The 10,966-nt window shown below is 44.1% G+C and overlaps 1 protein-coding gene across 1 annotated transcript in view; it reads left to right on the plus strand.

Moving 5' to 3' along the window:
- The window catches only part of CHDH (choline dehydrogenase), a 98,220-nt gene that overhangs the window by 59,935 nt on the left and 27,319 nt on the right, over window positions 1-10,966 (plus strand). Inside the window, exons 2-4 of the mRNA XM_024123929.3 lie at window positions 8,038-8,793; window positions 9,433-9,584; window positions 10,340-10,469. Coding sequence (XP_023979697.1) covers window positions 8,094-8,793; window positions 9,433-9,584; window positions 10,340-10,469 — 982 coding nt within the window. The 5' untranslated portion in view covers window positions 8,038-8,093. The remainder of the gene's footprint in view (window positions 1-8,037; window positions 8,794-9,432; window positions 9,585-10,339; window positions 10,470-10,966) is intronic.

Genomic DNA, 10,966 nt, shown 5'->3' on the forward strand with positions numbered 1-10,966 from the left:
TTGGATTTATCCTGTATGGGACTCTCTGCACTTCCTGGATTTGATTGACTATTTCCTTACCAATATTAGGGAAGTTTTCAATTATAATCTCTTCAGATATTTTCTCAGTCCCTTTCTTTTTCTCTTCTTCTTCTGGGACCCCTATTATTTGAATGTTGGTGCATTTAGTGTTCCAGACGTCTCTGAGACTGTCCTCAATTCTTTTCATTCTTTTTTCTTCCTTTCCTGATTTTACTTTTTTTTTGTATTTAATTTTTGATAGTTTGATTAATATTTGTCTTGGCATTTTTCTCTTTGGATTTATCCTGTATGGGACTCTCTGCACTTCCTGGATTTGATTGACTATTTCCTTACCAATATTAGGGAAGTTTTCAATTATAATCTCTTCAGATATTTTCTCAGTCCCTTTCTTTTTCTCTGTTTGGGGTTTGTTATTGTAGGTCTTTTCCTTCTCTTGTTTTTCCTGCCTAGAGAAGTTCCTTTAGCTTTTGTTGTAAAGCTGCTTTGGTGGTGCTGATTTCTCTTAGTTTTTGCTTGTCTGTAAAGGTTTTAATTTCTCTGTCTAATCTGAATGAGATCCTTGCTGTGTAGAGTAATATTGGTTTTAGCTTTTTCCCTTTCATCACTTTAAACATGTCCTGCCACTCCCTTCTGGCTTGCAGAGTTTCTGCTGAAAGATCAGCTGGTAACCTTATGGGGATTCCCTTGTATGTTATTTGTTGTTTTTCCTTTCCTGATTTTACTTTTTTTTTGTATTTAATTTTTGATAGTTTGATTAATATTTGTCTTGGCATTTTTCTCTTTGGATTTATCCTGTATGGGACTCTCTGCACTTCCTGGATTTGATTGACTATTTCCTTACCAATATTAGGGAAGTTTTCAATTATAATCTCTTCAGATATTTTCTCAGTCCCTTTCTTTTTCTCTTCTTCTTCTGGGACCCCTATTATTTGAATGTTGGTGCATTTAGTGTTCCAGACGTCTCTGAGACTGTCCTCAATTCTTTTCATTCTTTTTTCTTTATTCTGCTCTGTGGTAATTATTTCCACTATTTTATCTTCCAGGTCAGTTATCCATTCTTTTGCCTCATTTATTCTGCTATTGATTCCTTCTAGAGAATTTTAAATTTCATTTATTGTGTTGTTCATCATTGTTTGTTTGCTCTTTAGTTCTTCTAGGTCCTGAAATTTTTTTTTTTACATTCCCTTTCTGATATTTCATTGTTAGTATAAAGAAATGTGGGGAGGGGAGGGATTGTTTGGGAGTGTTCAATTGACATTTACACACTGCTATATTTAAAATAGGTAACCAACAAGGATCTATTGTTTAAAAAAATGCAAACAATTTCTGAATGTTAATCTTGTATCCTGCTAGTTTGCTGAATTCATTTATTAGATCTAGTAGTTTTTGTTGAAGTTCTTAGGGTTTTCTATATCTAGTATCATGTCATCTGCATATAATGTCAGTTTTACCTCTTCCTCTCCAATTTGAATACGTTTTACTTACTTTTTTCTTTTCTGGTTGCTGTGGCTAAGACTTCCAATACTATGTTGAATAGAAGTGGTGAGAGTGGGCATCCTTGTCATGTTCCAGATTTTAGCGGGAAGGGTTTCAGCTTTTCACTACTGAGTATTATATTGGCTGTGGGTTTGTCAGAAATGGCTTTTATTATGTTGAAATATGTTCTCTTTGTACCTACTTTGGTAACAGTTTTTATCATGACTGGATGTTGAATTTTGTCAAATGCTTTTCTGCATTTATTGAAATGGTCATGTGGTTTTTGACTTTTGTTTATGTGGTGTATTACATTGATTGATTTGCATATGTTGAACCACCCTGTTGAACTTGGGATGAATCCCACTTCATTGTGGTGTATGACCTTTTTTATGTGTTGTTGGATTTGGTTTGCTAATATTTTGTTGAGGATTTTTGCATCTATATTCATCAAAGATATTGATCTGTAATTTTCTTTTTTGGTGGTATCTTTGTCTGGTCTTGGTATCAGGGTGATGGTGGCTTCATAGAATGTCTTTGGGAGTGTACCCTGCTGTTGAATCTTTTGGAAGAGTTTGAGAAGGAGCACTATAAGTTCTTCTTTGTATGTTTGGTAGTATTCGCCTGTGAAGCCATCTGGTCCTGGACTTTTGTTCTTAGGGAGTTGTTTTGTTGTTTGTTTGTTTTTACAGATTCTATTTCATTTCTAGTGATCAGTCTGTTCAAATTAACTGTTTCTTCTTGATTTAATTTTCGTGGGCTGTATGTTTCTAGAGAGTTGTCCATTTCTTTTTGGTTGTCAAATGTGTTGTCATATAATTGTTCATAGTATTCTCTTATGGTTTTTTTTTTAATTAAAAAAAATTTTTTTGGCCACACCATGCATCTTGCAGGATCTTAATTCCCCAACCAGGGATCAAACTTGGGCCCACAGCAGTGAAAGTGCAAAGTCCTAATCACTGGACTGCCAGGGAATTCCCTCTCTTATGTTTTTTTTTTTTTTTTTTTTTCCCTGCAGTATCAGTTGAGATTTCTCCTTTTTCATTTCTTATTTTGTTTATTTGGGTTCTCTCTCTTTTCTTCTGGTGAGCCTGACCAGAGGTTTGTCAATTTTGTTTACCCTTTTAAAGAACCAGCTCTTGATTTTATTGATTGTTTTTCTATTTTTTTAATCTCTATTTTATTTATTTTCTCCTGCATCTTTATTATTTCCTTCCTTTTGCTGACTTTAGGTTTTGTTTGTTCTTCTTTTTCGAATTCTTTTAGGTGGTATGTTAGGTTGTTTATTTGAGATTTTTCTTATTTTTTAAGGAAGGCCTATATCACTATGAACTTCCCTCTAAGAACTGCTTTTGCTGCATCCCATAAATTTTGTATGATTGTCTTTTCATTGTCGTTTGTCTCAAGGTATTTTTAAATTTCCTTTTTGATTTCCTTGTTGACCCATTGGTTTTTTAATAGCATGGTGTTTGGTCTCCATGAAATTATTTTTTTCTCATTTCTTTTCCTGTGGTTGATTTGTAGTTTCATGCTGTTGTGGTCAGAGAAGATGCTTGAAATAATTTCTATACTCTTTAATTTGATGAGATTAGTTTTGTGCCCTAGTATGTGGTCAATCCTAGAGACTGTCCCATGTGCACTTGAAAAATATGTGGGGTTTTTTTTTGATGTAATATCCTGAAAATATCAATTAAATCTGTTCTATTGTATCATTTAGGATCTCTGTTGCCTTATTGATTTTCTGTCTAGGAGATCTGTCCACTGGTGTGAGTGGAAAATCCTCTTCTTGTATTGATCCTTTCACCATTATATAGTGTCCTTCTTTATCTTTCTCTATGGCTTTTGTTTTAAAATCTATTTTGTCTGATATGAGTATTGCAACTCTCGCTTTCTTGTCATTTTTCTGTCTAGGAGATCTGTCCACTGGTGTGAGTGGGGTGTTAAAGTCTCTTATTGCATTCCCATTAGTTTCTCCCTTTATGTCTGTTAGTATTTGTTTTATGTATTTGGGTGCTCCTATATTGGGTGCATATATGTTGATTGCATGAAATATCTTTTTCCATCCCCTCACTTTGAATCTATGTGTGTCCTTTGCCGTAAGGTGTGTCTCTTGTAGGCAGCGTATATTAGGCTCTTGTTTTTTTAATTCAGTCTGCCACTCTACGTCTTTTGATTGGAGGGTTCAGTCCATTGACATTTAAGGTAATTATTGATATGTATGTATTTATTGCCATTTTAAGTCTTGTTTTCCAGTTGACTCTGTTTCATTTTTGTTCTTTTTTCTTTTTGTGGTTTGATGATTGCCTTTTATTTTATACTTGTGTTCTCTTCTTTTTGTTTTTTTTGTAAATCTATTGTATGTTTTTGATTTGTGGTTGCCCTGTTTTTCAAGTATGTTAATCCCTTCCTATATCTTCTTGCTTTAGACTTATAGTCATATAGGTTCAAACACATTCTTAAAAAAAAAAAAACCAAAAACTGCATTTTCTTACTCTCCTTCCCCACATTTTATGATTTTGATGTCCTTTTTTATATTTTCATGTTTATCCTTTTGCTGTTCTTTTGTTTATCATTGCTTTCACAAATAGGTTTCTGTTTTTGTTTTTTTCTTTTTGATCTGTATACTGGCTAATTTAAGTGATTTACTTTCCAATTGTAATTTCCTTCTTTATATATCTTCTTGTTTCTTTTCTATCTAAAGAAGACCTTTCAATATTTCTTTTAGGTTAGGTTTAGTGTTGCTATATTCTTTTAGTTTTTGCTTGTCTGAAAAATTATTTATTTCTTCTCCTATTCTAAATGATAATCTTGCTGGGTAGAGTATTCTAGATTGCAGATTTTTCTCTTTTAAGACTTTGAAAATATTTTGCCACTCCCTTCTGGCCTGCAGTGTTTCTGTAGAGAAATCAGCTGATAGCCTTATGGGGTTTCCCTTGTAATTAACTCTGTTTGTCTCTTCCTGCCTTTAGAATCCTCTCTTTGTCTTTAACTTCTGCCATTTTTATTATCATATGTCTTGGTGTAGGTCTGTTTGGGTTCATCTTGTTTGGGACCCTCTGTGATTCCTGTACCTGGATATCTGTTTCCTTCTTTAGGTTTGGGAAGTTTTCAGCCATAATTTTTTCATATACATTTTCAATCCCCTTTTCTCTGTCTTCTCCTTCTTCAATCCCTATTATGTGTAGATTGGCATGCTATATGTTATCTTATATTGCATTCATTTTTTTTTTCATTTGGCTTTCTGTTTGCTGTTTTGATTGGGTAATTTCCATTATTCTGTCTTCCAGATCATTTATTCTTTCTTCTGCATTATGCATTCTGCTATTCATTGCCTTTAGCTCAGCTTTCATCTTAGCAAATGAATTTTCTAATTTTTCTTGGCTTATTCTTATAGTTTCTAGTTCCTTTTTTACAGTAATCTGCATTTCTCTTGATAGCCTTTCTTAATTCCTTCAGTATTTTCATTTTCACCTCCTTTTTTTTAACATCTTTATTGCAGTATAATTGCTTTACAATGTTGTATTAGTTCACCTCTTTCTTGAACTTGGTGTCTGTTAGACTGAAGAGGTCTGTTTCATTGTTTGTTCCTTCAGGGGAATTCTCTTGGTCTTTTAACTGGAAGTGGTTCCTCTGCTTCTTCATTTTGCTTGTATTTCTCTTACTCTGTGAGTTTAGGAGAAACAGTTATCTACTGTAGTCTTGGAGGGCTATTTATATGCGGGAGCATCCCTATGTAGCATGTGTGGGTTTAATATTTTTTTGGTGTGAGGGCTGTTTTGGGTTTAGATGCTTGCTGTCTGTTTCCTCAGCGTGTGCTGGCCGTTATCCCCTTGATGGGGTGTGCAGGTGTGTGGCCCACGCGGGCTCCCGGGAAGGCAGGGGCAGTGTTTGGTGCCCAGTCAAGGGACCCTCAGTGGCAGCAATGGTCCACGCCCGCCTCTGGAGTCCAAGGTGGCAACGGTGGCTCGCACCTGCCCTCAGAGTTCCAGTAGGCGGTGCCCTACATGGAGAGAGAAGCTCCTATGGCGGCCCTGCCCCTCTCTTTGCACGCCACCCAACAGTGGTGCCTTGCCTCTCTGGCAGGCCCAGGCTTCTTCCCATACTCCCTCGGTTGTGGTGAGCACACCCTGGCCCCCTCAGGCTGTCTTGACACAGCCAGTCCCAGTCCTCTCCCTGGTCTGACCTCAGAAGCCCAAGCCTCAGCCCTCAGTCCCTGCCGCCAGTAAGGGGACTTAGCAGTGTGCGGAAACATTTCCTTTTTCACAGCTCCCTCCTGGGGCACAGGTCTTACCCCAAATCCTTTCTCTCTCTCTCTTTTTTTTCTTTTGTCCTACTCACTGATGTGGAGATTTTCTTGCTCTTTTGGAAGCCTGAGGTCTTTTGTCAGCATTCAGTAAGTATTCTGTGAGAATCGTTCCACATGTAGATGTATTTTTGATGTATTTGCGGGAGAAGGTGAGCTTCCTGTCCTACTCCCCCACCATCTAGATCCGATCCTGTATTGTAAGTTTTCTGATGAGAAGTTTGCAGCCACTCTTAAATTTATTTCTCTGTACATGTGTGTTTTTTTTGGGGGGGAGGCAGCTGCTTTGATGATTTTTTTCTGGGGTTTCTGCAATTTGACTGTGATGTACCTAGATGTGTTTCTCTTTGTATTGATCTTGCTGGGGATGCTCTAAGCTGCTTGAATCTGTGGTGTTTTTGTCTTGCATTAATATTGGGAAAGTCTTAGCAATTATCTCTTCAGATAGCTTTCCTCCCCTGTTCTTTCTCTGTCCTTCTCCTCCTCTCTCCCCCTCTTCTTTTTTCCCTTTATCCCTTTCCTACTTCTGGGACTCCAGTTGTCTATACTTTAGACAGTTTGATATCATCCCATACTCTCAGTTGCTCTTTTCTCTCTCTCTCCCTCTTTCATTTTTTCTTCTCTTTTTATTTCCCTTTGGATAATTTTTATTAACCTAATGTTTGGTTTCACTTATTCTTTTCTCTGCTATGTCCAGTCAAATTATTCATTTCTGGTAATTAAAATTTTTTTTAATTTTTAGCAGTTCTGTTTGTGCCTTTTTTAATAGTTGCCAACTTTTTTGCTGAAATTGCCTATCTGTTCAACATGTCCACCTTTTCAACTAAATCTTTTAAGATGTTAAACTTGGTTATTTTAAAGTCTTTGTTTGATAGTTCTAACATCTGGATGGGTCCCCTTGGTCTGGTTCTGTTAACTACTTTTCTCTTTATAATGAGTCATTTCTTTTTCTTATTTCTGTGTCTATTAATTTTTTTTATTGAATGCGTGACCTTGTGTGTACCAGGATAGTAGGGACTGAGGTAAATAGCGTTTATGTGTAGAAAAAGGCATGCCTTTTATTCTATCAGGTCGTTAGTGTGGAGTGTTGAGTCAACCCAGTTGGGAGTTGTGCCGTGGGCTGCAGCTGCCTTGTGCTAGCATGAGGTCTGGAGCACTGGAAGGTTCTCAGAATTCCTGGTTCAGATTTAGCTTTTAGGAGGCCTTGCTGCCTCTTTCTCCTGTGCCTGCAGGAATGGGGGTGGGGTGGGGGGGGTGGAACCTTACTCTCCACTCTCACCTCTTAGTCTGCCTCCAGTGATAGGCTGCTGCTGTCACTTGATATAGGCTCGTGGAAGGGGTCAAGGGATTTATCAGGGTTTTCCTGAGGTTTTCCAGTTCTCCTGTTGCAGCCTCAGTCTTGGGCGGGCCTTGTGTGCCTGAGTCTCATGGGTGGGGCTTTCTCAGAGGTTCCTGTGTCAGTGGAGGTCTTGATGGGATATCTTGGCTCTTTTCCACCTCTGTGCACTGAGCATGTTGGGATTATTATGAACATTGTTGGGAAAGGATCCTCCAGAAGTTATTGGTGTTTGTTAAAACTCCAGCACTCAACAGTGATCTTGAAAGATTGTAGCTCTGACCCCATCCCCTGCTGAAAAGCCCTCTCATGCACTCTGGGGCCCTTAGGTCAAAGGCTTTGAGCTCTTTAGTCTCCAGCCTCTCACCCTGACCTTCCTTTGGTTATTTATGTAAGTCTTGTCTGTCTCCCTAGTCCCAGACCATCAGTTTTGAGAGCAGATGTCTTGTTTTCTGAGTATTGCTAGAGAGGAAATGGTGCCTGGCACGTGGTAGGGACTCAGCAACTGTCTTATTGTCTTGAACAGATGAGGAGTGAGGGTAAACCTGGAAAGCCCCTGCTTTCCAGCAGGTAGACTGCTGCCCGGCCTCCAGGTTCATGCACAGATGTCACAGGGAAGCCTTTCTGTGGACCTCCCCACTCCAAGCTTGGGGAGGAGACTCTGTCCTGTGCCCCCAGCCCTGTGCTTGTCGGTCCGTGCAGATCCCACAGGACTGATATTCTGCTTGCGCTTCCGCTCACTCCTCCTGGTTCCCCAGGGCAGTGACGTGCCAGCCAGGTCTGCCCCACCCAGCTCCCAGCAGGCACCTGGCGGGCCTGCATGGGCCCTTTGCTGCCCTAGCTTTGGGCTGATTCTGCAGTGCATGCTGAGTTAAACTTTTCAAAGCCTCTTTTTGTGTTTTAGGGAGAGTGAATCATCACATTCCCCTCCGTGGAAGTAAGAGGACTTGGGCTGGAAGCATGTGGTGCATCCTTCGAGGCTGGAGGCAAGGGAGCCTGGGCCCATGGGGAGCCCCGGGGCAATGGCCCCGGGGCATCCGTGCTCTGGCCAGCGAGCGCCCGCGGATTGGGGGTGAGTACAGCCACGTGGTGGTGGGTGCGGGCTCTGCTGGCTGCGTGCTGGCCAGCCGGCTCACGGAGGACCCCGACAAACGAGTGCTGCTGCTGGAGGCCGGGCCCAAGGATGTGTACGCGGGGAGCAAGCGGCTCCTGTGGAAGATCCACATGCCCGCGGCCCTCGTGGCCAACCTGTGCGATGACAGGTACAACTGGTGCTACCACACGGAGCCACAGCCGGGCCTGGACGGCCGCGTGCTGTACTGGCCACGCGGCCGGGTCTGGGGCGGCTCGTCGTCGCTCAATGCCATGGTCTACGTCCGCGGGCACGCCGAGGACTACGAGCGCTGGCAGCGGGAGGGCGCGGCGGGCTGGGACTACGCGCACTGCCTGCCCTACTTCCGCAAGGCGCAGGCGCACGAGCTGGGCGCCGGGAGGTACCGCGGCGGCGACGGTCCCCTGCGGGTGTCCCGGGGCAAGAGCGGCCACCCGCTGCACCGCGCATTCCTGGAGGCGGCGCAGGAGGCTGGCTACCCCCTCACCGAGGACATGAACGGCTTCCAGCAAGAGGGCTTCGGCTGGATGGACATGACCATCCACGAAGGTAGCGCGAGGCCTCCAATTCCCCGTCTCCCAGGTTCCTCCTCTAAAAACGAAACGCTGCTCTATCACAGTCCTGACCCTCCTGCCCCCACCTGTCATGGTCAGTAAGTGTGGACAGACTGGGGCTGGTTTGAGGTGGAGGGGATGTGACAGATTACACTGGCGACAGGCCACAGAATACCATTCAAAGCCAATGAGAAGTGACTCGGAGATGGTGACCCCTTGGGCATCCTCTGGTCCCTGTTGATGTGGAATGAAGAGGCAGCTCTCTGGCCACACAGCCCCAAGTTTTAAAGCCTTACAGATGGGCGTACTGAGGCACAGTGCAGTGACGGGCCTTGCAGCAGGGCAGAGGCAAGGCCCGGGTGGACCCAGGGCTCTCATTATCAGCCACTCCTGGTCTCTGTCGTCCTGTCAAGGGTGAGGGATGTTTTCCCGCCTGCATCCAGGGGCCCCAGGTAGAGGTGGATGTCAGTTGGACAGGGTGTTTTGGTCTCAGCCTTCCTTTGAAGGCAGAGCTTGCACAGTCAGGGGAAGGGCAAATTCCCTCGCTCTCCAGTCCTTCCCTACCTCCCCCTGCACGATTGGTGCCTAGGGAACAGGCTGGGGCTGCGACTGATCACCTTGCTCTGTCCTGCAGGCAAGCGCTGGAGCACGGCCTGCGCGTACCTGCATCCGGCACTGAGCCGCCCCACCCTCACGGCTGAGACCCAGACATTTGTGAGCAGGGTGCTGTTTGAAGGTACCCGTGCAGTGGGTGTGGAGTACATCAAGAACGGGCAGAGCCACAGGGTGAGTGAACTACCACCACATGGGCAGCTCACGTGGCCCGGAGGGAGTGGGCAGTGACCCCGTGGTCACGCTCAGTCAGCGTGGGTGCGCAGGAGTCATGTCCTTGTCTCCATCAACATGATGATAAGGAGTGAGCGGCTGGTGGCAACAGCCTGAAAGACTGTCCCCAGGAGGTGGTGGCATGGCAGAGGTGAGGAAGCCCCCGTCTAGCCACCTGCAGAGGGCCCATGGTGCCCAGGCATGAGTGCCCCCATGAACCTCTTTCTGCTATTGCCTTCCACACTTGTCCAGAAATTGACAGGTTTATATTAGAGGCCTTAAAAACCATACCTGTGATCACACTCCCTATTTCTGCACTGTGCTGTTTTCCACTTAGGAGCATGTGGGGATTGTTCTGCATCCCACGTGAAGATCTCGCTCACCGTGTGCTTTATTTAAACTGCTTGTTCGAGTGCCTGCTTTCATTTATCTCATTTACGCTCTACAGTCCTGTTTTTAAGACCATCGTTACTGTCAGGCTGTTGCAGACTATATCAGAGTATGAACCACACTTGATTTATCATCACACACGCCCACAGCTGCACGTGCGGGCTACTTTCACCCAGTGGCGCCCTGAGCATCCTCCCCCTTGCTCTGGAGCCTGTGAGCAGGATCCCCACCCACCATGTGGGTACGTCATGCCAAGGCCATATTCTTGGGGTTCTGACTGGCTTTTCTGGGAAAGCGTGACCTGCATGGCCCTTCGCCTCTTCCAGGCTTACGCCAGCAAGGAGGTGATTCTGAGTGGAGGTGCCATCAACTCTCCACAGCTGCTCATGTTGTCAGGCGTGGGCAATGCAGACGACCTCAAGCAACTGGGCATCCCGGTGGTGTGCCACCTTCCTGGTGAGCTCCCTTCCCCACGGCGCCCCAAAGATGTCCCTGTTAAATAAAAGTTTAATATATTTCATTAGCATGGAGTGGGGAGGGGACAGGAGTCAGGGCTCCTCAGAACATTGTTCCCACGAGCCTGAAGGTCCCCCATGCCTCGCTGGACTCCTACCCCCAGCGAAACTCTAAGCTTTTGTGTTGTTTTCCTCCCTTCCCCAGACATCCCATCCCTCTCAGCAGCGAGGCATCTCTAGCAGGGAGCATCTGCCCGTAAAGCCCACTGGGCCAGGCTCAGGCAGGTCAACAGGGCAGCCCTGTGGCAAGAGGGGTCCGGGCCTTTGTGTTTTCCATCCTCAGGACACAGCAGCTACCCTGACATGCTGTTCATGTTCAGGTGGTTCTCCCAGGCCTAATATTTATTTCATAGACTGTTTCTGTTTTTTTTTTTTTTTTTTTTTTTTTTTTTTTTTTTTTTTTTGGTATGGGGGCCTCCTTCTGCTGCGGCCTCTCCC

Source organism: Physeter macrocephalus, chromosome 18, assembly GCF_002837175.3.
Source record: "Physeter macrocephalus isolate SW-GA chromosome 18, ASM283717v5, whole genome shotgun sequence".
NCBI classification, from domain to species: domain Eukaryota; kingdom Metazoa; phylum Chordata; class Mammalia; order Artiodactyla; family Physeteridae; genus Physeter; species Physeter macrocephalus.